This window comes from Magallana gigas, chromosome 4 (genome assembly GCF_963853765.1).
Source record: "Magallana gigas chromosome 4, xbMagGiga1.1, whole genome shotgun sequence".
Lineage (NCBI taxonomy): Eukaryota > Metazoa > Mollusca > Bivalvia > Ostreida > Ostreidae > Magallana > Magallana gigas.
The window spans coordinates 8,437,847-8,464,863 of NC_088856.1; the positions used below are offsets into that span (position 1 = coordinate 8,437,847).

The 27,017-nt window shown below is 31.9% G+C and overlaps 2 protein-coding genes across 2 annotated transcripts in view; one reads left to right on the plus strand and one right to left on the minus strand.

Moving 5' to 3' along the window:
- Positions 1-1,148: 1,148 nt before the first annotated feature.
- LOC105324683 (uncharacterized) overlaps positions 1,149-27,017 on the plus strand; it is a 28,237-nt gene continuing 2,368 nt past the window's right edge. The window contains exons 1-5 of the mRNA XM_066081165.1: positions 1,149-1,281; positions 15,096-15,227; positions 19,554-19,685; positions 19,888-20,019; positions 20,200-20,241. Of these exons, the coding sequence (XP_065937237.1) occupies positions 19,977-20,019; positions 20,200-20,241 (85 nt within the window). The 5' untranslated portion in view covers positions 1,149-1,281; positions 15,096-15,227; positions 19,554-19,685; positions 19,888-19,976. The remainder of the gene's footprint in view (positions 1,282-15,095; positions 15,228-19,553; positions 19,686-19,887; positions 20,020-20,199; positions 20,242-27,017) is intronic.
- On the minus strand, positions 10,949-14,042 carry LOC105321930 (piggyBac transposable element-derived protein 4). The gene is made up of 6 exons (XM_066081982.1): positions 13,976-14,042; positions 13,535-13,945; positions 12,938-13,070; positions 12,369-12,531; positions 11,588-11,742; positions 10,949-11,147 (listed from the first exon to the last, which is right to left on the minus strand). The coding sequence occupies exons 1-6, from the start codon at positions 14,040-14,042 to the stop codon at positions 10,949-10,951; spliced, it is 1,128 nt and encodes a 375-aa protein (XP_065938054.1).

Genomic DNA, 27,017 nt, shown 5'->3' on the forward strand with positions numbered 1-27,017 from the left:
ATGTGAATTCTACATCAATTTTGATACGTTTTCAGACACGAGTAAATAAAAAAGACATCTTTAAAACAGTTTCCATAGTTCTGACACATTTCTGTTGCGGGGATAAAGTAATTATCGCTATTCCTAAGAAAATATCACAGCAGAAAATTATCCTGGTTTGTACGCGAGGTTAATAACAGTCATTTAATTATAACGGAGAAGACAAATTATATTTTTGAATGTTTTTAATTTGAGGAATTGAGCACATTGAGGTACAATTTTCTTCTTCACATCTATACACGTAGGATTTTTTAAATAAAATACAATAACTATTATATATATATATATATATTTTTTTTAATACAATAACTAGTAAGTAGTTGATGAAAAAAATGTACCTGTATGCTCTCATATATTTTGATCGCTTTACAAAGTGTGTGTGTGTGGGGGGGGGGGGGGGCAGAACGAAAATATAGGGAATTAAAAGTTAACAACTTAACAGTGTACCCCTACCAAATGTTTGGTTTTATATCTTGCGTACGATTTTCTTATTCTGGTAAAAAATAGTATTTCATAAAGGTACAATGTCAAAGATTACGTGTATGCAAAAATAAGTGTAAAGTTCGAATACTTGACAATACTTATTTTTTGTTATTCTACCGAGGGATCATACGGCACAATATCCTTTGAAGGCCCATTGTTGCTCAGATGAGCGATGTGGCCCCATGGGCCTCTTGTTTATACTACTTATACTATTTTTCTGATTGTAAAGTCGTCACCCATTCAGAGGCACATATCTCGATGGGCCTCTTGTTCTTTTTGAAACTTAAAACAGAATTGTGGTGTTAATATAATCAGCATCTTATATTTCATTCATTGAATTCGTGTTAAGCATTTAGTTTTGTTATTCATCGTTGTCATACTCTTCTTCGTACTATAAATTATACATGTACTTATAATGGAATCTGCTGAAGACTCGTAGCAATAATCCAAACGACCCTAACAACAATGATATTCATCACAAAAACATACCCAAATTTCTATTTACACAACTTATGCAAATCAATTTGCAGTTTGGTAATCAATTAGATCTATTAACATGTCTTAGATATGTACAGAACAGTGTTACTTTTATTTCATTATAACAACATCGTTTTCTTTTATTAGCTCAAAACGTTATCGTCGGCCACTCGTGTTTATACAATTCGCAATGCACTGGAACTCAATTCGCAAGTGTTTGTGATAATTATCAGTGTGCTTGTAAGTCAGGATATATATTGATCGACAACAACTGTTATCCAGGTAAATAAAGTGTTTATATAAAGTTTTTTTTCTCGAAAGTTTAGTATACACCTAAAAGTTGTTAAGACTTATTTTTGGGGAATTATTAATTGCGATATTATAATGAAAAATTTAATACAGTTTAATTTGTTATCAATTAGGTACATGTATCTTCTTTCCGCTGTTACTTTTCGCTGTTACCCTTTTCAGACCACGAGTATCAATCTTTTAAATGAGTTATTGAATATTTGGTGGGTTTTTTGGGAATTGTTAGCTCAAGTAACTGGACATGTCTGTTAAAATTGTTACAGTATTTATATATTACTAAAGAGAAGATAAAAAGCCAGTCATTCATTAAACTATAAGGTGACTGAGTGTTTTGCGGATGAGTTGAATCACCATTCAAAAATATGCACATCAAACTTAATGAAAAAGCGAGTCTTTTTGAAATCAAATGATGTATAGTTTTACTTACGTCAAATCGTTTTTTAAGTATAGAAATTGTTTACACATATTTTCAACCTTATATATACCCTAGTGGCAGTAGAGGAGCGATCGAAACTAATTGGGCGACTAAATACTTTTATGAATTTATGTCAACTTTAAGTCGGCCACCTTGTGTGATCTGCATCATCCATAGCAGTTGATTTAACGCATTTAGATTAATTGTACATAATGTATTTACATGTGATAATCTTCAAATGCAATGCGTATATGCAGTTTCATTTATTTCTTATAAAAACACTTCTTCTTTTTTTTTTTTTACCAGAAAACGTTACTGTCAGTCACTATTGTTCATACCAACAGCAGTGCACTGAAACTGAATTTGCAAATGTATCTAATAATGGTCGGTGCGAGTGTCAATCAGGATACATATTGATTAGAAAAAAACTGTTACCAAGGCAAAGAACTGTTTAATTTCCTGCAGTATTTGATAAAGATTTGATATTATCAATATTTTACATATATTATCTATATTTACATATAGTAAGACTCTAAAGTGTGATAGGACATCAAAGTGCGATATTCACGCCAAAGACTGATGGTTCGCATGTAGTCGTCAAAGTCCGATGGTGTGACGTGCTAAAATCCGATGGTCTCTTAGAATGCGCCGAAGAGCGATGGTTTTTTCCGCCGTTGTAAATTGATTTGTAGAATGTCTTTTACGTTTATCTAAAGCAATGTTTTTAACTAGACACGATCTCGTTGTACGCAATGAGTAGGTCTTCCGTTAGATTTTAGAATTAGAATTGCGTATTATTTATATTTATATAATTTTGAGCATCCTTTCTTCAAGACTGTATTTCAAAATCTTTGTTCCCTTCTAAGATGTGGGTGATCAAAATTTTAGACTTTTGGTCCCCAAAAACTCTTAATTACGTAATACATAATTAAATTATCACCTTGCTTGGATAAAAAACTGTAAGATAAACATATTTGCTTCAATAAATTTTCACAAAATATCTGTCACTAGAGGGCTTTAGATAAAAAAAAAAATTTAGAACCATCTGGGTCCTTAATTTGAGGGGTCAGCCCCTTTTTCTTGATATCAAATAAAAAGTCTTTTTTTTTTTTCCTAACACATTTTGTTCAACAAATGCTGAGAGATTTGTTACTGTTGTTGGAATATATGGGAAAGAACGTTTAAGGGGTTGACCTTTGTCTCTTTAACAAAATTTGGAAGATTTCATATCATTAAGTATATCATTTAGAGCATCTTTCCTTCCATACTGCATTTCAAAATCGTTTTCCTTTCTGAAATATGGATGATCAAAGTTTTAGACTTTTGGCCCGTAAAAACCCCTTATTACGTAACACATGATCAAATCATTACACTGTATAGATACATAACTGTACGAAAAACATCTTTGTCTCTAGTACTTTTCACAAAATATCTCTCAGTAAAGAGCTACAACCCTTTTGTTACCTAATGCATAAATTTTAATTAGAATTAACCCTGCCACTATATATTTATGACCAATCTCTCTTGTCCTAAATTAGTTCCAACAGCTATGTATAGTACTTCAATAAATGCATGTTTGATGATTGCGAGCCAAAACAACAGACCTTAAGAATTACGTTTGCTCGGGGGCGAAAAAAAATCCACTAATAGGAACGAAAGACTACTTATTGCACATTGTAGCCCCACTATTGTGGTGCTATTTTTCACTTTCAAATAACTAGGTCAATGACCTACTTTTTCTGCTAGTGACCTCTGAATGTTTTTTGAAAAAATTGTCAAAATTGTCTACCATTTTCAAGGTATTCTTTATTTTGTAATTATTAGAAATTATTAAACAATTTGTAGGTTGGAAAATGATAAAATACGAATAGCTTTACTAATTTTATATTTGACTGAATCGTTTTAAGCTCATATTTAAAGTTTAATTTAGTCCGAATTTCCTCTATTATTTTCCAAATTTGCACCCATTTTTGATCGAGTTTTACAAAAAACTGACTAATAGGAGCATCAAACCATTGATTGCCTAAACCTGTTTTTGTTGTTTGTATAATGTTGACATTAACATTCTATAAAGTCAATGATCAAAATTTCGAGATATCTTATCTTGAATCGATTTTATGTATTTTAAAGATTTTTCCAATTGCGTGCCAGCCAGTGATATAAATTTATAGACGAGTAAATACAACCATAAAATATGTGAAATGATATAAAAAAAAAAAACATATAGAAACTTAACTTTTGTAATTACATTGCAACAGAAAGTTTTTAAGAGAAAAAAAGAAAATGAAAAAATTAGTCCGAATTTCCTCTGTTTTAATATACATCTACCTTTGTCGGAGCATATCTTCCTCAAATAAACAAATCATGGATATCAATATTGATATGGAGATATTTTTTAATAATGTTGTTATTTTATGTTTTTAAAACAACTTTTGACTTCAGATATTGAACTTTGTAAAACTATTTTTTGAGATCTCAAACCCTAAGTAAACGTAATCCTTAAATTAAGTTCTGCAGTACTTTGTGAGTTTAATAGGTGAAAAATGTTTCGGAAATTAAAACATATGAAATGACAAATATGATTTCCTATTTTATCTCCATGCTACTGACATAAACCTAGGACAAGACAACGAATATATGATTTTTACAGATTTCCACCGATCTACTTCTATTATGAATTCTAGATAACGACTAGCCTCAGATTCAGCTGCTGTAGCTGCCCTATTTCGTAACTATGAAGACTAGTAGCTGATACACAGGTTCTGGCTGTAGAATATGTATAATAATTACAGAATAAATATGCAATTAACTGAACCACATGATCAAATGATGGAGGTCAGATGTAATGGTACCCTAGGTCAAGGCAGAATTTTTCAAAAGCTTTCAATCCAGTTTGTATGCAATTTTCGTGTTATTTGAAAACATATGCAGCCAATCATTTGTTAATTTTGTTATAGCTCATGCTAACAAAAATTTGGTGCTGGTTCTAGAAAAGAGTTTTTAATTGCCATTGTACCAACTTCTTGAATTATGTCACTGCTTGAGAGAGAGAGAGAGAGAGAGAGAGAGAGAGAGACAGAGACAGACAGACAGAGAGTATGCAGTGTTATTGCTAATACTAGGTTCATGTTTATGTAGCCTTAAATAGGACATTGAGCAACACTAGTCTAACAAGAAATGTCTACCAATTTCCATAACTTGTTTGTTTTTGTTATCCGATGATTAGGCCATGGGAGAAAAAAAAACTATATATGCTGGAAATATACACACCCCAAGTCAGCCAATCCGGACTGTCGGAAAAAAAAATTCTAAAATCTTATTATCACACCGTAATCTGACTTCTGAAAGTATGTTATCACATCAAAACTCTTCAAAAACATAAGCCACATCATAAGATCACTTTTTATTCCAACTAAGAGCTTTATATGGTGATGTTGTTTTAAAAACTATTCAAAGAAACATACATTCTTGTAATTAAAGTCCTTCTTGACCTAATTGTCTTCCAGAAAACGTATCCTTATCTAAAAAAAATAAGTCAGCTCCATCTAAATTTGCAGTTTGTTTCAGGAATTCTAACAATCATATTAGCTATGTCAATTTCAAATCCAAAGCATGCAAGTTTTGTAGTAGGGCCTGCTGTTTTGACATCAAGTGATAGTACCTCTATTTCTTTGGTCAGTGACGTTCATTGTGACATAATAATTGCACAATCTTGGCCAGCAAAAATAAAGCCATCTATAAATAGTGATCTTCGGTATCTGATCCTGTCTTATACTGTGTTAGCTAATGCAGAAAAAGTTACATCTATCTCCCGTAATTTACAACGTAAAGATCAGCCCATAGGAAGCCATTTATCCACATCATAGTCTGATTGAGCAACAGGAATGAAATGCACACTGGATGTCCAATTTTTCTATAAGGCCCCCTTTCTGAATTTTGATATTATATCAATCACCCAATCACATGAAGCATATTGGACAGTACATAATTCAATGTCCATAAAAATGGTTAGTTTTGCACTTGACACTGGTTATGATTTAGGTGTTATCATGTGTCACCCAATCTGATTTTTGAACAACTCCTAATTGGCTATCAATTATTGATCAAATAGAAAACGTTATACAACCAAGTTCTTATTCCTTAATAAACCTTAATTATTTAACAATTCATCCAGATGTTGTACAGCCGATTTCAAATTTTTGAATGTGACATGTAATCGATGTTCATTGTAATTCAACTGTAACATTTTTGCAAAACCATCCTTTGAAAAAAACTAACTGGCCGAACATCTGGGCACTCATCTAAGTACTTTGAAAAAACCTAAACCGTAATACATATAGATGTTCATTTCAGAGACCACAAATCATTTGGGTAAAAATCTGAAATAGGGAGGATAGACCGAAAACGGGATTTTTCCGGGGGTTAAAACTGAGGTGGATATGTCCCCTGGGTGCTAGAAAGCTAGAATTTGACATGGGTAAATAGTAGAGTGGACGAACCTTCTCACATCTGATACATTAATGCATGTATTGACAGCCAAGTCTGTAACAGCTACCTTTAAAATTTAAATAGTAGCATTTGTGATGCAAGGCAGTGGTAAGACTTTTGTGATTTTTTTTACCATAGATAGATGTATTGATGTTTCGCCTAAGCGTGAACTGTTCGTCATACTTTCCCAAAGCGTTATTTCCACCGGTACATCACGAGGCCCCTAATCTGATATCGAACATGGCCTTAAAAAAATTAGTAGGGCAGTAGAGTATTTGCAGCTGTATTCTATAAACAAGTCTTTCCACTTGCTAATTGATCATGAATTAATCTTTGCATTAGCCTTAGAATATCCCTTTGTTTTCAATTCCCCTTTTCGTCGAAACATTTTTTTTTATGCATTCTCATGGAGAGATTTATTGTCCAGAAGCAAGGACAAGTCAATAAAGGTAGAAATTATTACCTTAGTTTTTAGACTTTGAGATGCATTACTTGATATATTACGATGGAAACTTTCTATTGGCATGAATCAATCTCGTGAAGGAAAATTTAGAGCACGCAGACGCATTCATGTCCCTGTTTCTTGTTCTGCCAGTGTCCCCAGTTCTCCGGTACTTTTTGATGGTCTAGGTTGTTAAATGGCATGGGAAATAATATGAAAACCTGCTCCACGGGAGATGGCTTGTTAGATGGTCCAGGCTCTGCCTCCGCCCTTTTCCTCATAGACAGCGTGGTCCCTGTTGGCTTTGTCACCTGTCGGCTGCGCTTGCTTTCTCTTGCCCCTTTAAGGTTGCATATCTCGCTTAAAAATAGATTTTAAAATATCTAATAATATTCAAAAATTTATATTTGTAAAAAAAAATGCGTGTAAAAGAACTATGATTTAAATTTGTGGTATACGAATCATCCTTGTCAACAATTTGTTTTACTTACATTTATAGAAATTTCATAAATATGGATGGTAAAAAGTTTTAAATAAGATTTTAAACTATATTTTTTGACAGATGCTGAAAACGAGCTTATTTTTTGATCACCCATTTTCCGATGTTTTAGGTCTGAGATACGATTTAAAAAGATGAACCCAAACCAAATAAGTTGGAAGGGGCCATTTTTCGTACATGTACTAGAATCTGTGTACTCTTGCACGATATTAGCATATGAGAAAAATAGCGTCCCAAACTCATTTTGTATTGATTACTTTAATTATCATTTGATAATGGTTATCATTATAACCATCTTAACCCTTTAACGGCCGCCGTTTTGACAGTTTTTGCATGAATTTAGCAAACAATTTTAAAATGAAATTTATGACATTTTCTGAAAGACTTTACATAAGGTAACCCATATATATTATGAAAGGTCAGATACCAAGGGTTCATACTATGTTGTGTGTCACAACCTTATGGTAACCATGGCAACACAATATGGTCACGAACACAACATTTGATGTATTTTGAGTGTTTTTGACATGATTTAACATGCGTCAATGTTAAATACTTTATAAAAGAAACTTTATCAATTATTTATGCAATTATCCATGTTGTGTGCTAAAAACATTTAGTTATAGTATTTTTTAACCTTTGAATCTACCCATTTAGCATCTAAATGCTTTCCTTTTTTACCGTTGGCGCCGTTGAAAATGATAACAGAAATATGTATTCTAAATGGTTATTAATAGTAAAATATATCTTACTGACCATCTGATATCTTGAAAGTCTATTGATAATTATAAAACTTCGATTATAAGTTGATTCCTCTGCTCTCTCCAAATATCATTAATTTTAAAAGGTCAAAGGTTAATTTCTATGTATTATTACATTATTACATATAGTTCTGTCCATATCAAATAACGAACAATATTTCAAGAACACACTGTTTGCCAGCCATCAAACTTTACACAAAGGGTGGTAATAGCAAGAAGATGGCAACATTTTATTGAAAACCAGTTTATATGTCACAAAACATCAAAGGTAACCTCTGAAGTATCTTAGCTTGGACAAGAATATACAATGGTTTCATGTGGAGAGTAAGCTCATACAGTCAAAGTAAGCGTATCTAACAAAGCAGGAATTAACATTGGGAAACCTATAAAAACTGTTAGTTCATTGTATACACTAGTCTAATCAATTCTTTATTAGGTGTGATCACTTTATATGCAAAAAAATTACTTCTTAACTACATGTAAATGGAATCAATTACACACACATTAAATACCAGCACTAATTCAAATTTATGTCAATGTATGAGCCTAAACGCATATAGTGATATACCAGTGTAATTCTTTAGAAGACAGACAAATAATTATCAAGTAATAAAGGAAACCTTTGAAATACATTCATGATTATAATGCTGTATTTCATGGACAATTTGCAGACATTGATACATTAAAACAAATTTGATGAGAAAAAAATGTGATATGGTATAATGATAGTAAACCAAAAATTAACAAATACATTGATGTGTTTGAAATTCACAGCGACTCCAAATCTAAAGTATTCAAATGTTTATATACATGTGTACATGTAATATTTAGTAAAATGTAACCCTATCATGAATGTACTGAATCTTGAAATGTTTATGATAATTCGTTTTTATAAAATCCATTCAAAGACAGCAATTACCCTCAAAATACATTCTTGTTTATTTGCCAATCAACTACCGTATATCCCATATAATACAGGTATCACTAAATTATCTTCTAACATTTTCAGATTAGAAGTTATAATCAAAAATCTCTCGCTCTCTTTTTCTCTCTTTCTTTCTCTCTCTTAATTTCTAATAAGTAAATTGCTTCTAAAGGAGAAATATAACAAATAAAAAATACAGTTACTTATGTGACATACAATAAAGATACAAATGACAGTAACAATGAATACTGTAATATGCAAACTTTGATCATCATATGCATTCATTACAAAACTGGAAGCTGATTTTGCACATGATATGCTTGGAAACAAGCACCCTGACAAAGATGTCCCATACCAAAACATTCTCACAATTTGCTCATGAGCAGCTCACGTGAGGACTAACAAGATTTCCTCACGTGAGTTGCTCATGTGAGTCTTATGTGCAATTTAACATGCAAATTAGGTAAAATTCTCACGTGAGAAAAATTCTGCACACGAACATTTTTTGCTCACGTGAGGAATAGATCTGCTCACCAAGAGTTTTGCTCACATGAGGCTCATGAGGCTTATGAGACTCATGAGGCTCATGTGCAACAGTTGCTCACTTCAAAGACAATGGACAAATATTGAAATTAAAATCATCAATATATATTTACATCAGTCATTTTAAAAATACAATTTCATACATTGTTTAACATTACATTTACATAAATCTTTAGAAAGTTTACCAATAATAAATGCTGGCATGTTGAAACTTGTATTGCAGTTTGATCACACAAAGCAGTGTAACACACAGACGGACTTGGAAAAAAAATCACAGTTCACAGTAGGCAAAGTTCAATTTAACCATACAAAGTAGTTCATAAGTGCTGCACGAACACTGGCTGCATTACAATCGATCAAGGCATTCGTCTCCAACATTCCAAATGTCCTTTCTGTGACAGTCTCGTGTCTCACATGCTCTCTGATTTCACACATAAACTGTAAACCACACAAACAGCTGACTACCAGAACATCACAATAATATCCAAATGGACACAACCAGATTTCAGCATGTATAACTTCTCCATTACTTAAATTACGTCTTCAATTTTTTTGTTGCATCATTCATAAAATCAGCGAGCTTTTCATGGTTTTCTTCAGGTCTGTGCAACTCAGGGCAGGCCTATTGGAAAGATAAATAAATTTGATATCAGTGAAATTGTTAAAAGTTTTCATATTTCAAGCAGTTTTTAAGAAAATCATTATATAATACTGCAACTATTACCGTATTTTCCCGACGACTCGTCGATGCGGACGACTCGTCGAATTGCCCATTGTTAGCCAAAATTTTAACAAAATCCTACGATACGTCGATCTCATACCATACGTCGATCTTATCACTTCAAAATGGCCTATAAAACTGCAGTAACATTATCAGTGTATGATGCAACGATGTCACCGATATTGCTACCAATTATTATTAATGATTAACATTTAAACAATTACGCTTTATACTTGTGCATCAAATTTTCAAATACCGGCAACTTCTACAAAGTCGCTTGCATTTTAAACAATTCCCGATATCGCGTGTTATGCAAAACTAAACTTACTTTGTCAGAAATATCTTATTCCCAAGCATTAAAATAAGTATCCACTCTTGACTATCGCCAGTGTATTCGCCATTACGTAACCAGCCACCAGTAATATTATCAGATTCTACACAAGAAAAACATAAACTCTTTTCTTCGTGTCATAAAATCGTTAATCAGTGTTAATAATTATAAAAAATGTAGTTAGAATTATTTGTTCAAAAATTATTGTCAGATAAAATGTCAAAGAAAAAAATAACGTGTGTTTTACATTCGAGACACCGGTATTTGCCCGATGGTCAGTTGTAAATTGTTCAACCCCGTTTTAAAGGTAGATGCTAAGATCACAGTATTTCGTTTCATATTCAATCTAATTACAAACACGTTTAACTGCCATTCAAGTGATTCAAAGAATATATTTGAACAAGTTAATGCTCAACTTACTTGAAGTGCTCATACAGAAGATGCAGTAAATGATGATTTACCAAATGGATGACATGCTTTTTTCAACACTATACACTCCCATCAACAATCTTAAATTAGTCACTTACTGGTTTGGCATCTTTCCATGCTGTTGCAACCCAATTGTCATGTTGCAGTTGCTCGGTATCACCACGACCACTAAAAGTTGGGTTCTTCAGCTCATGAGGGAATCCTTTGCGATTGGTATTGATGGTACCACAAGCATAAATACCATTAACTTCAAGATTTTGAAGCAATGGGATTGATGTAAAGTACCTATAAATAGAAAATGTCACATAACAATATTGTCAGAAGTTGTATCAGTATGCATTTCATTATTCTGAGGTTTACTTTTTTTTCATATACCGGTATACATGTAACTGATGGACATAGCATCACTTTTGAAAGTGGGGAGTAGGGCAGACAAAGGAAAGACTTTCCTTTGTCTGCCCTACTTCCCACTTTCAAAAGTAAATGAAATTTTGGAAAATTACAACTTCTCAAAAAGGAGGGGGGTGCGTATTGTACCCACTACTAATTTCCTTTCAATTTCCATATGCTCTCTGAAAAGTAGAAAAGTGGGGGGACCAACTTCATATACATTTTTTATATGTAAATTTAAGAGAAATGTTTGCTGCAAGGAACCCCCCCCCCCGAGCAAGTAAGTAAAGTAAGTATATACATAGAGATAAAAGCATTAAAGACTAGTTTGTTACCTGTCAAAGAAAAGGTGGTGACCTTTCCATTTAAGTGGTTTGGATAAATGTTTAACCACCCGTTCTCCAAGAGACTGTCCTTGCATTTCGTCATGCTTGCCCAAATAGATTTTATAATCGTTGGTATATCCGTTTGGTTCACACCTCATCCAGACCTACAAGACATTTCATTGTTGTTTATGACCATGACAATGTGCACCTAACCTTTCCCATTACATCATCAGCCAATCAGTACATGTATTTGTCTACAATGATAATTAAAAAAAAACCCAGAGCAGAGCAAATTAACCCAGAGATATTTCATAAAAAGCATTTTCTTAGCAAGACTGATTTAGGACAGATGTAGGCAGTAGTCCTTGGGCTACATTAACCCCCCCCCCCCCCACAACCCCCAACCCCTTCCCTATGGACAAACTTTATATTCTAGAGAATAAGAAAGTAAATTAAATAAAGTCTCCCTAGGCTATTAGGTAGAACAATTTTTGTATGTTTAATGTGATGGCCGGGGGTTAAAATATTTTGTCTATATGTCCTATTGCCTGTTTACTTTTCCAGTCATAAATATAACCAAGGTCATTTATGATAAGCAAGGTACACTGTACATGTATTTCATATGGAATTTAGTCCTTTTTGTTTGATATTGAACTGCATGTTCTTGTCTTTTATTTTGTATATGCTTTTCTTTAATGCTTTGTTTTCTTGCATTTAGATAAATTATTTCAACTATAATAAAATAGATCTTTGGAAATAGCAAAAAAATGAAATCATTGAGAAAAAATACCTTCATCCCTCTTTTGATAGGTTTGCATGGTGTATACTGCTTTGCGAAGTAATGACCTTTGTAGCGTATCATCCCCTCATCTATGCTCTGACACTGTCCAGGCATCATATACCTCTGGAAATTTCTCCGAGTCATCTCTATCAATGGGCGTATCTTGTGAAGCCTGTAAGACATTTAATGCCAAATATGTTTTGTTGAACAAAATCATATTTTTGTAAAACAAATTTTGAATTATAGATATAACTCTCATGGATTTTAAAATCTCGCTTCTATTTTTCAGACAGTTTTGAACTATAGGAAATTATAACAAAAAATTGCTGATCGCAATTTTATATTCTCGCGATTTGATACAAAACACCTGAATCGCGGAATTAAGTACTCGCGTAATATAAGGAATTTACAGTAACTGGCGTTACTCAATTTGTATTTACACAAAACTGCATTTACGAAACTTTATTTTTCAAAAACTAATGTTTCAACACTAAAATGATGACATTTTTACATTTTTGACACTGGTGATAATGCACTTTTATGATAACTGCATTCTACAATATGTTACTTTTATTTACCAGTCATACTCAGGAGATCCCAAAGGGCCTTGAGTTGTATTGTCATTCAGGTGTAGATACTCTGTCAATCTCCGGAAACGGCTCCTACTCATAGTGTCTTTGAATCCTTGGTTTCCTATAACATAGATATATACTGTAACAGATTTAGATCATAATAAATGATCTCAAACAAAAGAGTATTATAATAACTATAACCATGCAATAATGAATAGCATAGAAAATAAAATGATTCAATTAGAATAACCGACTTAGTTGATACATTTTAGATATAACCTACATGTAGCTGGTTTTTCTTTTTATTTGGAGGAGGGTGTTTCTTACATAATATAAATAGGCCTAATAAAATTAATTATAACACCAAAACATGTATTCATACTGTTAATATTGATAAAATCCATATTCTTTTCTTATAATAGTATCTTGTGTTATTGTGTTACAAAAAAAATCATATGAGAAGTAATTTGTTCAACACGCACCTGCTACTCTGCAGTTTAGAACATATGCATACTATGCATGCGTGTTTACTGACACTAGTAATTAGCCTACTCGAATTCATCATGAATTTTGCTACATTAGTTCTAATGATTTATACTGTACCTAAGAGCTTGTTTTGTGACCAGTACATATCTACACTTGGAAGCTGGTTGGTGCCCATAAGGATGTGCAGGCCAAAATACGCCTTGATTTCCTGAGGAGAAGTGTCAATCCAATCCGCGTCACGGTGACCTCTTTTCTCGAATTCCTGAGCAGCGTACCTGTTGGTTTCATTGGACACTCTCTCAAAGAAAACCTCTGATACCATCAAAAAGAAGTAGCTCAAAATGTTGTCATTCGGCGTCAAATCGTGACTTGGACCGGTTTCCTCTGAGAACGGTGCGACCGACACGGGATGCAAATCGCTGGACCAAAAACCGGGACCCTCTGAATCGCTGATCTGACTAGAGAAAGTCTCTAAGGACGACTGGGAGTTCGGATCATCATCCTCATCCGTATCAGATATAAAAGAATCTAAATAATCATCAATGTTAATGTCTTAACCCGCAGAACTGCTGTACAAATCGTCGTCGGATGAATCACTGTCACTTTCGCCGTCACGGGAAGCCATGTTAATTTTCCGCGCTGTTTACATTGTTGCTATACAACCAACATGTGACGTGAATTTTTATTTTTAGAAACTGGAACCTTGTTGAACCTGTCGGGAATCTGTATTATTTTTTTTTCAATTTTTTGTAGCCTAGTCTTTCTTTTTTATAACGCCTTGTCCAAGCTAATAGAACGTCAAAATGGCTTGCATCTTTCTATATCCAATTCCTTTAATTTTCTTTTGAACACGCTTTTTAGATCATCTATTTTCCACGATCAGAAGAACCGATTTTCATTCGCGGATATCTTTTTTATTTTTAATCATACAATATGATGTCCGATACGAAAATTGCAGTAAAAATCTTAATCGTTTTATATATGGTAATTTCAACTAGAAAATTTGCTCAGAAAATTAAAGATTGGTTAATTATAAATCAGCCCAAATTCTTATATTTCATGACGTTTGACTGCTTTTCTGCACGTTCGTGCATATTTCAATCATATTTTTTTATATTTAGATGACCTTACACAAAAAAATTTTCTGTTAGAAAAAAATTCCCTTTTTTCTCTTGTTTTCAAATATATCAATGTTTTCATTGTACTCCATGTCTTTACATCATATCAGCAGTTTTCTCTCAGCGCGCATAAAAGTGCGTCAAAAGGCGCACTTGGCCGTTAAGGGGTTAATGGTGTTTTATTCATGGAAATGATTCAATAACACAAGAGACATGTACACCAATATGGAAGTTGTATCAAATATTAATATCAATGGTTTATTCAGATTTTTCATTTGTAATATTGAAGTACGTAAAGGCAAAAGTTTGTATTACACACACACACACACACACACACACACATTATATATATATATATATATATATATATATATATATATATATATATATATATATATATATATATATAATTTTGAAAAGTTCTTGATTGATAAACTCACAAATGGGTTACTAATTGTATTGATAAAAACGGTTTTTAACACAAAGTCTTTAAGTTAGCTTCAAACCATAATTTTGATAATGAATCTATATGTAAATGCATGTCATTTTTATTATCTAAGAAAGCATACCTGTTGGTGGATTCTGCAGTCATAACAACCAATGCACTGGAAGTGAACATGCTGAATCATGCCAAAATTCAAAATGCAGATGTTCAAATGGATACATTTTGATTGATTTTGAGTGCAAAAAAGGTATGTTTTTGACAGTTCATATAAGAGATTTTGACAGTTCATATAAGAGATTGGTTTTTTTAACAGCTTTATAAGATTGAACGATTTTTGTTGGTAACGATAATCATAATGTTTTAACATGGTTCACGTTAGTTTTTGTCTAAGGTCTAATGAAATTCTGATTCTCTATTAATATAAAGCTATGTGACCATGCGTTGTCACAAAATGTGTTTAATATAAAAGAGATTTAGGGTAGACAGATACATATAACATAAGAAACATTAATTGTATATCAACACTTTCTGCAAATGTGTACTTAAATTCTCTAGTCTTTAATAGCACGAAAATTCTGAATGTCCTGTTTTCTATATATCAGCAAAATTTTACAAAATCACGTGCAAAGGATTATTAGGAGTTGTGCAGACAAATTGTTCAGTAACATATTCAATATTAAACCAAACTTCTAAGTTTGAATGGCACTTGACTGCATGACATATCATAACTTGTGCATTTATTGAATGATTACGAAAGTTAAGTTCCGTGTAATTCTTGAATTAAATTTAAACGTTGCCTACATGAAATAATTAATCAGCAAAACGCAACTCCAAGTTACAGGCATATGCAAACTTTCGGTGTACAAACATTGGTTCTATTTCCGATTGGCTTTCCATTAACATTTTTTGAAAATCTAAACCAGCAAAAATCTGCTATGGGGGAAACGTACTATCTCCTTAATCAAGGATCAATTTAATGTTCCAAACTGCAGGTTAAATTGACAATAAAATCATTTGTACCAAACTAAATGTAGAAGTCAGAACAGCCACATCAATCAATTTGTTTTGCAATCACATGCCTAATGTTACGAAACCCCATTTTTCTTATGGTAAACGTTGTACCAATATAATTTATACAAAACTGAGACACAATTGTGTATTAAATAAGGTATTATAAAGTTAACGTAATTTCATAAATAATCCGTTATGTTTTTTGGTAAAACAGACGATGCGTATCATTTTTGTGTTAAAATTACTCTATAGCTAAAAACAACTCGTTTGATCAATAATATATGCTTGATTTAGTCATTATTGACTCTAATATACTTTTTTATAATAACAATAACCTACCTTTACATTTCAACATACATATCAACAAAAGCATTTTTTTCTGTGCATAAGTTTATAGACGAATCTTTGAGATTCATATAGACTGTTTTTATGTATATCAATAATATTTCCTTTGGTTTATATTTATATGCACAACTGCTGTTATTTTAAAAGGATAAGAAAAAGTAAATTCAAAATTGTATCTGATCATTTTGAGCAATCAATTAATATGTTCAAAACAATCAACTGTATAGTAGGTTTTGCGAGGAGGTATGGGGGAGGCAACTGTAACTATATACATATAGTTGTGTGTGTATATATATATATATATATATATATATATATATATATATATATATATATATATATATATATATATATATATATATATATATATATATATATATATATATATATATAAAATAGATTATAAATATAAGATAATCAATTTTAGAGTTTCAACTTCTGCAAATATATATATATATATATATATATATATATATATATATATATATATATATATATATATATATATATATATATATATATATATATATATATATATATATATATATATATATATATATATATATATATATATAAAATAGATTATAAATATTTGCAGAAGTTGAAACTCTAAAATTGATTATCTTAAATAGCTTTGTCTCAGCTTCTGAACATCTAGTAACGACCGAATTCAAATAAATTATGGAAAATTGAATTTTTAACTGCTAGGAAAAATGATTGATTAGACGCTTTTGGATTAACATGCTTTGAAAGCAAATTAATTTGAAATACAAGGTTTAACAGTATGCAAAACATGTAGCATATTACAACCAGAATTAAGGTGGTATCTTTGATGAAAATACGCTTGGTCAAAATCATTATAAGCTAGCCTAGAAAAATTGAATTGGGGCTTTGCCAAACTTTTTGTTTGCCATCAATATAATCGATCATTGATAGCTAATTTTAGATTTATACCGCTTTTTATTTCGAATACTAGTATTTAAAAAATTACTTAGCATTCTAAAGCAAACTTTTGTCACAATCCATATGTATACTTTAAATTTTGGCGATATACAGTAATTATATTGCATGATTTATAAAAAAAGAATGTGAAAACAAAAAAGGTGAGAATTATTCAATCAAATAAAAAAACCTTTTATTTAATGTGACTTCATTGACCTTTGCAGATCTGCATGCCTTTAAAGTTTAATAGTAAATATTATTCAATCAAATAAAAAAAACCCTTCATTTAACGTGACTTCATTGACCTTTGCAAATCTGCATGCCTTTAAAGTTTAATAGTAAATAGAAATTTTAGGAAAATGTTAATTTTTTAAAGGTAGAATATTTCGATTCTCTCTGTACAAAATTTATGAAGTGTAACCAATTATATTTAAACTTGTACTAGTATATACAGTATATAAAGATTCCAGCCGACAGCAGCCTTAATTACATCTTTCTTATTATCTGACAAAATAGCATACGTCTATCTATCAGAATCACCCACAGACGTTTTGCAACGTCATTTTAAAGCATCTAATTCCTTTTATTTTCTAAACACTTCATGAACGAACTGAAAATATTTTTTTTCATCATTTGCTACCTGCTGTAATCACTTATAGGGCGAACAAATAAATTTTTTTCCCCAAGAATTCTTTCTGAACAATTCTGTTTAATTTTTGGGGAAAAGGAATATTACTCTGATACCTCCTTAAATTGACTTTATTGCGATCGCTCCGATTTTGGAACCATTATCGATTGATTATTTATTATTGTACAGGTCATTTGGTTTCCATATCTCATTATGGCCAAAAAAGGCTTAAACATTTTAAAACATTAGTTTTTAGACCCACTTCCACACAGTAGTAACTTAAGGTCAAGATCTAGTAAATGATTCTAGAGTGTTTCATTGCTACTAGAACAATTATGAGGTCATAATCGATCTGATAAATCTTTTCCTCTAATTTACGGCTTTAAAGGAATTGTATAGAAAATGTAACAGTTTCTCGATAATCTAAATTAAATCATGGGTAAAGTAATCATAATACCAATAAACAATTTAAAGTCAATTTAAAAAGGAGATCAACAGCTTTTTTATTGCCGTTTATGGAGAGACTGTAGGCAATCTTTATCGAGCGACTGTAGACATTCTAGATATATTTCATTAGTCAAAAATGGACAAAACTCCGAAAGTTTCTTATTTTCTTTATATAACACAGAAATTGATTGTTAAAAACATGATTTGTTATTGTTTACCAAACATTACACCCCAGTTAATCCTATCATACAAAGCTTTTGTTATAATGCATCATTGAAAGAATTTATATTTTGAATTTCATAAACCTGTAGGCACCTTTAATTTACTAGATCTTGACCTGAGCACTTTCTAAACTTAAGAAGATATTCTCTACGTAAAACTACCAATTTTATAGATAAACGCTGTGTCTCACTGAGAAAATTTAGTTTTTAGATTCGTATGGCTTGACTTGATACAAAGTAATGTCGCAAATATTATCTAAGATTTAAAAAAAACAAATCATATTGTCCTCAATATTTTCATATTGCCTAAATACCATTTAAAGGAAGACTCAAAAACATATGAATATTTTAAACAAAGATAAGTTTCAAATATATGGATTTCAAATTGAAAGATTGAAAGGAAAAAAAGTATTATAATAATAGAATTTTTCATAATTCGATTAATTGCATCGAACGACAAATAAGCCATTGATATATGTAATACATGTAGATGGTTCTACAGGATAAACATTGATCAATATTAGCGATATTGTTAAATCTCAATTCTTCATATAATAAAAGACAAATGCTTATCTTTTTAAACCAAGGAACTTAAAACTCAATTTAGCTAAAACTCACTAACATAAGTAAAAAAACATCCAATTGAAAAATATGTATTACCGACAGACAGAAGTCGGTGGGTTATATGATATAAAAGTAAAAAGTATATTTTTCGGAGCTTACACGAACAAGTCTCTTTCAAACAGACGCTTTGTCTAGTAAATGATTCGAAGCTTAAGGGCAAAAAACCATATTAGAATTGTGAATGATACATATAGTGAACAATTTATTTTAAAAATAATGTACGGGAAGTAACAATTCCGAGACATGAAATGAATCATATTTCCGTTTGACATAGTTTTGATCAAAGAGAACAATTGGTTTGCGCTCGTTTTTCTGACGCTAGCATCAGTTTGCTACTTGTTATTCATTTATTCAGATCATGTTCCTGTTGGTGGATTCTGTATCCTAGACAAACAATGTACGGGAAGTAACAATTCCGAGGCATGCAAAGACGGGAGATGTCAGTGTTCTGATGGGCACTTGTTGCTTGATTTGGAGTGTATAAAAGGTGGTTTCTTTTAATTAATGTACCATAAAGATTGAAATATTATTCGATTTGTTGGTGTGTTCTTAAATATTAATATAAAAGATTACATATGTTTTCTTTGAATAAAAAATGCGTTGTTGTTTGTGCTATAACGCTTCTTGAAGAATGGACATTGATATCGATACTTTACTAACGATACAGTCAAACTATCTTCTATGCGTAGGAAACCTTTCTTTGAACCATTCGTGCAATGTCCATGAACAGTGCTCTTCATCAAATTACTCTCGTTGTGTTGAGGAAAAATGTACATGCATGGAGGGATACACTGCAGAAAATCGGACCCACTGTATAAAGTGTAGGCTTTTCATATCATATTATTTACACCGATGAGGTTACATTATGCCTGTAATAACAAATGTAATTATTTGCATTATAATGTGTAAATCCATCAAATTAATTTCATGTTCTTTACATTCATGTATGTATCAAAATATAACGTAAAATATTTTGTATTCATTATTTTTTTTCTTTGAAGTTCAGCCAAATGAATTTGAACATTCTGTTCGAAATCTACAAGGTAGGTATAAGAAAAAAATATTTAATGACTCCACGAATTTGTGTTATAGTAGTAAACGCATATTATTGTAAGAATATGCAATGCACATCAGTGCCTTTCAGGCAGTGGAAAATTCATTAAAATCTTTATAGTGTACAACTGTTGATATGGAATTACAAATACCATTTTATTACCGTGTATCTTTAATCTGGACATGTTCAAAAGCTAGAATATACAGGTAGAGAATAATTAATTTTTCTGTATTGACATATTTTTTATTTGACCATATACTGTTCAGTGGTCTGTTTGATATATTGTTTTCTCTCGCTAAGACCGTATGCCTGATTCTTTGACAAATCATGTAAATTGCAAATATTCTAAAACGTAGCATCGATACATGCTCTTTGCCATACTTTTTTTTTTGAAATGCAGCCACACTACCGAAATACAAGGTAAGGTTTAAGTAACGGTCATTTCATCGGTTTAATTAAAGGAAGTGAACATGAAAAAGTTATCAATGGCTCAAATATGTCTGTTTGATGTGTATAATGATATCTGAAAACCGTTTAGACAGAGCTTTCCTCAGTTAAAAGATATACCACTTAGAATAACTAATTCTTGCGATCCATGAGCGCTGCCATATTGTTAAAATCATCACCTCCCTGCTGGGTTATCTCTAAGCATCTAAGAGAGGCAGCACTGATGCTGCCGTCAGTGAGACACATTGCATTTTTACACACGTTTAGTAACAGAGATAAAATGCCATCATCAAAATGTGAATGGAAACTTGAAAGGAATGTAAAGAGTTGTCATTTTAAACAGTGTTTATGGAGGAAGATTTTGGATCTCAGAATGATGCATTCACACCAGCAGTTAATGTGACATGTAACTAGGTACTTCCGGTTCCGCAAATGAAGGGGTAGGACGTGTCACCACTGGTCTCCGGTGAGTCGTTTTTTATTGAACGTTATTAATAAGTACCCCGGAAAAACGAATGTTTTTGTGACAACTACTAACTCAAAGAAACTCACAAAACCAAAAAAAAATAAATTTCAGTGCTTTTTTTGAGCTATATACCAGATATACAGGTTAGCCCCGCCATTCCTTCCACGTGAACAATGGCGAGCGATAATAAAAACTTCGTGTTCAGTCAACCAGTCGAAATGGAAGTTGATAAACAAAATAAAACAGAAAAAACAGAGAAGGAACAACCAAACAAAAAAGATGTTCGTCAAGTGAAAGCAATGTTTGAAGGAAAAGACATGGCTGAATGCTTTGCAGTCATGTATATTAATCACAACAAATCGATTGAGTGCGTTCGAGAGGAAATTCGTGGTATTAAAACAAACATAGCGGAAATCGAGGCATCTCTACAAGGAGTCAATGAGGATATCTCGGATATTCATGAGAAAATTATCCCTGAAATCAAAGAAAGTGTTTCCTCAGAAAAAAAAGAGCGACTCAAACTAGAAGTATGGGGAAGAAAATGGAACCTGATTATAAAGGGGGTATCGGGGGAAACTAAGGAGCAACCGCGTACAACTGTGCAGTCCGTACGAAAAATATTACTGGATGTGTTGAAAATGGCTACGGGTGTTGTGCAGAATATCCAGTTTCAAGCTGCTCATCGATTACCAAGTGGTAAACAAGGGAAAAAGAATATCATCATCCGCATGGTTAGCCTAATTGACCGCGACGAGATCCTGGAAGCAGCTCGCAAACTTCCGCCTGGCACAGGTGTGAGCATTTATCCTGATCTTCCACCCGAAATCAGCGACCTGTGTTCAAAATTATTAAATGAACGTTTTGCTCTTCCCAAAGATGAAAGGAAAAAACTGAAGTTAATTTACACCAAAGAATTCCCATTCGTCTCACTCGAAAAGGTCAACAGAGGTTAAACAAATATATAAATAAACTAGAGCAAAGCTCGTTGCAAAGCAACGAGTGGGTCTTCCGTTAATGTCGGATGTAAAGCCGGAAGTTCCTGTACGAAGCAGAGCTCTTAAACCAATAACAAGAGTAACTAAAATAAAAAGATGAAAAAATCGAATTATTCCTGGTACGACTTAACAAAATCCGAATGATTTTAAGTACGAAATAACAAAAACCTTTCTGATTCCAAGAACGACTTGACAAAAAAAATCCGAATGTGTTCAAGTACGACTTAACAATTATTTTTGGTACGAATTAATTTTACCTGGAACATTACGCTATTTTTTAAACCAAGCGCGCGGAATCAAAATTTCCGGAAAAATCAATTTTTAAACCCCGATATCTCTGTAATGCATCGTCCGATTTTCAAACGGATTTCAGATTTGAATTCACCATGGCAAGTTCTATAAGACTGTAGTATTGTCTTATTTTGTTCCCAAAAAAAATGAAAATTTCCAAAAATTGGAACTTCTTCCGGTTTTGAGCAAAATTGATGAACAAAATTTTAACCCCCCCGGTACATTATAGAATTGATACATCTATCATCAGTAAAAATTTCAAAGCGATATCTTTAAAGTTTACGGAGATTTCTTCCGGAAAAAATCACTTTTTTTAAATTTAAAAATGGCCGCCAAATTTGAACGGAAGTGACGTAAATGCTGAAACTTTAACATCTTTTAGGCACGGTAACTTTACAAAAGCTCTGAAAATTTCATTGAAAATTTTTGAGATATAGAGCCGAGAAGGAGTCAGAAAAAAATAAAGAATAAAATAATAATAAAAAGAAACCGAAGAAAAACAAGAGGATCTTCCGTGGGAAACGGAAGACCCTAAAAAGAAACAATAGACTAACAAGAGGGTCTTCCGTTGAAAACTAATTAATGTTGAAAGTAAAGCTAAAAGTTCCTGTAAGAAGAAGTGTTTTAAACTTATAACAGTAGACACGAAAACAAAATGATTAAAAAATCGAATAATTCCGGGTACGACTTAACAAAATCCGAATGGTTTTAAGTAAGAGTTAACAAAAACCTTCATGATTTCATGAACAACTTTACAAAAAAATCCGAATATGTCAAAGTACGACTTAGCAATTAATTTTAGGTACGAGTTAATTTAACCAAGAAATTAACACTATTTTCTTAACCAAGAATTTGAGGGGCAAGTCCCTTTTATTTGGTATCAATCAAAAGGTCTTGCAAATATAAACATATTTTGTTCTACAAGTGTTCTGGAATTGTTAACCTCTCTCGAGATATCTAAACAACTGTGTATTAGGGGCCGACCCTTAAACTCCTTACCGGGGCTACCAACAACAAAGTTTTAGTTTTCGTATTGTTGAGAACATTATTTTGAACAACTTTTGCTCTACAATGCTATTCAAAATAGTTCTCCTTTTTCTGATATTAATGATCAAATTTTAAAACTTCTGGCCTCTTGAAACCCCTAATTACGTAACATATGACTTAGGTATGGTACTTTATAGATAAACAGCTGTACAGTGAACATTTTTGCTTCTATTATTAATAACAAAATATTGTTCAGTACAGAGTTATTGTAAGAAGACTTTAGAGCCCTCTTGGTCCTTAATTTGAGGGGCAGCCCCTTTTTCTTGATATCAAATTAAGGAAGGAGTCTTTTCTGGTTTTCGACTTGTCAAACGTAAATTTGATTAATTGTTCATTAAATCAAGATGAAAGGAAATTAAAATAGTATATTTTTCTTTCTTTTTTACTATCATACAACTTGGGATAGAAAAATATAATCAATGTTTAGAATGGAACAAGGACTATATTTTTGGCGTAGGAAAATATCACATGTTGCGCAATTCAGAATTGCTGCAGATTATATATATATAATGAGTCTGTTTTAGCATTTTAAAAACAATAACAATAATGTTGGATTTTTTTTTACTAATGTGAACTAATAATATGATACTTGGGTTTCAGAATATGTTTTTAAAATATGATTTGCCTATCAAATAATATTTTTATAAGCTTTTTAAAGCGCCCATTCTATACATTGATTTTTGTGAAAAAATCACTAAAATCAGTTTTTCTCTCTTATGAAACGGTCAATATATTAGCTTTTCTGTCAATTTATATCTTTATATAAAGTCTTCATAATACATAAAAATTAGAAATATTTTATTATTGGAAGCATAAAAAAATAATCAAAATTTCTTCAAAATTTAAGAAAATTAGAGGAAATGCGGGCTAAGCAATATCAATTTAAGTATAAATATTTATTCCAATTTGGTAGTATAAGCTGATAGACACTCTCATGGTCTATGATTTCATTGAAGATTTGAATCTTCAAATCTTAAACAAATCTCTACAGAACTATAAAGAGCTACACTTATTTTTATCACTTTACGTTGATGAAAAAAGGTAGTGACCTTGACCTGACCTTTATCCGAAAACAAAAAGGTCAAATTTAATTAAACTGACAGAATCATTAAGTAATATGATCCGTTTGACTGTGTCAAAATTTCATGCATTTCTTATTATAAGAAGTATGTTTGATAATAAAAAGACTCCTTCCTTAAAGGTCTTGCAAATATAAACATATTTTGTCCAACAAGTGTTCACGAATTGTTAACTGTTCTCGAGACATCGGTATAAAAGTGTTTTAGGGGCTGACCCTTTAACTCTTTACTGGGGCCACCAACAACAAAATTTTAGTTGTCATATTGTTGAGAACATTATTTTGAACAACTTTTGTTCTATAGTCCTATTCAATATATTTCTCCTTTTTCCAATATTAATGATCAAAGTTTTGAACTTCTGGCCCCTTGAAACCCCTAATTACGTAACATATGACTTAAGTATGGTACTGTATAGATAAACAGTTGTACAATAAACATTTGTTCTTCTATAATAAATAACAAAATATTTTTCAGTAAAGAGTTATTATAAAAAGACTTTAGAGCCCTCTTGGCCCCTAATATGAGGGGCCAGCCCCTTTTTCTTGATATCAATTTAAAGGTCTTGCAAATATAAACATATTTTGTTCTACAAGTGTTCACGAATTGTTAACTGTTCTCGAGACATCGGTATAAAAGTGTTTTAGGGGCTGACCCTTTAACTCTTTACTGGGGCCACCAAAAACAAAATTTTAGTTGTCATATTGTTGAGAACATTATTTTGAACAACTTTTGTTCTATAGTGCTATTCAATATATTTCTCCTTTTTCTGATATTAATGATCAATTTTTTGAACTTCTGGCCCCTTGAAACCCCTAATTACGTAACATATGACTTAAGTATGGTACTGTATAGATAAACAGTTGTACAATGCACATTTTTGCTTCTATAATTAATAACAAATTATTGTTAAGTAAAGAGTTATTGTAAGAAGACATAAGAGCCCTATTGGCCCCTAATATGAGGGGCCAGCCCCTTTTTCTTGATATCACATGAAAGGCCTTGAAAATATAACCATCTTTTGCATTACATGTCTTAACAAAATATTTATACATCAAAAGATATTAAAGAAAATGTGCGAAAATTTCGTGGAAAAATTTGGTGCTAATTTTCAGGTTCAGGCGAGCTTCAAAGCCTTGCACAATTTCCATTAGTGAAGGCAATGGGGTACATCTACATACATACATCTACAATCCCTGAAAATTTCAAGCTTCTATTTTGATTAGTTTCGGAGGAGATGCGTGGACAAAATGACCCTTAAAAATTAACAAAATCGTCAATTTCTGAAACCGGAAGTGACGTCATAAGTTCAAAGTTTGATAACTTCGAGTATTTACGATACCAAACAAGTTCAAAAAATTTCGTGAACATCGGTTGAATAGTTTTTGAGATATAAGCCACCAAAAAGTCAGAGGAAGAATAATAATAATGAAAAAGAATCCGAAGAAAAACAAAAGGGTCTTCCGTTGGAAACGGAAGACCCTAATAAACCAAAACATGACCCAAAAAAAAGTGTTTACAAATACTATCGTGATTACTCAAGCGTACATTCTGCTAGTGACTGTCAAATTCATTGACTGGTGCTAATGCCCGTCACATTTGAGTAAGCACAATTATTTGTTTGGGTTATATTATTGTGTCCTTTATACTTTATTCTACGAAATACTTTAACACGCCCATTGATGTACACATTTACATGCAGATATGTATTGTATGATAGGGTGACTTTTATTTTTCTTAAAACACCGGGGACTAGGGGTTGAGGGAAAGTGCGATTTTTGTATGGTACAGGAATCGGAAATAATGGGGAGGGAAATTTTGTTACTTAAAGAAAAGCATCAAACTATGCATGACTGCATGTACAACTCTTTTTTACATTCTAGAGTTTCAAATTTCATTCATCTTTTTGTTACGATTGTACATGCATAGTTTGTGAATAAATTATAAAAAAAAAAAAAAAATGTGACATGTAACTAGAATGGAATGTCCGTGGATCAGTGTTATTGTGACCTAGTTTTTCTTGCACTCGAGAATTTCTTGTTTATGAGTTTGAACATTATGTGCGCTACATAAATGAGCACACAAGGTGCATTGCACAGCATCCTGACGTTTAAAAAGGGTCTTAGTCCTGTTATTCTTCTGACAGCATAAACAGAACCGGCGTTCATATCATCAAGATCTTATGTATAAAAAAAAAAACAAATCAAAAAAATTTCCAGGGCATTTAAATAAAAAGTAACGGTAAGAAACCCCACAAAGAAAATGGAATTACAATTTTATATTAATTTGAATTGATATCTAAAAACAGCATTTTATTTATGTAAACACTGACTGCCACATGCATCTCCGTTCAAACATCTGGAATGTGATGGTCTTATATTTCACAAATTAATTTATCTATATTCATTTTTTGTACAAATCATAAATAGTTGTAGTATATAGA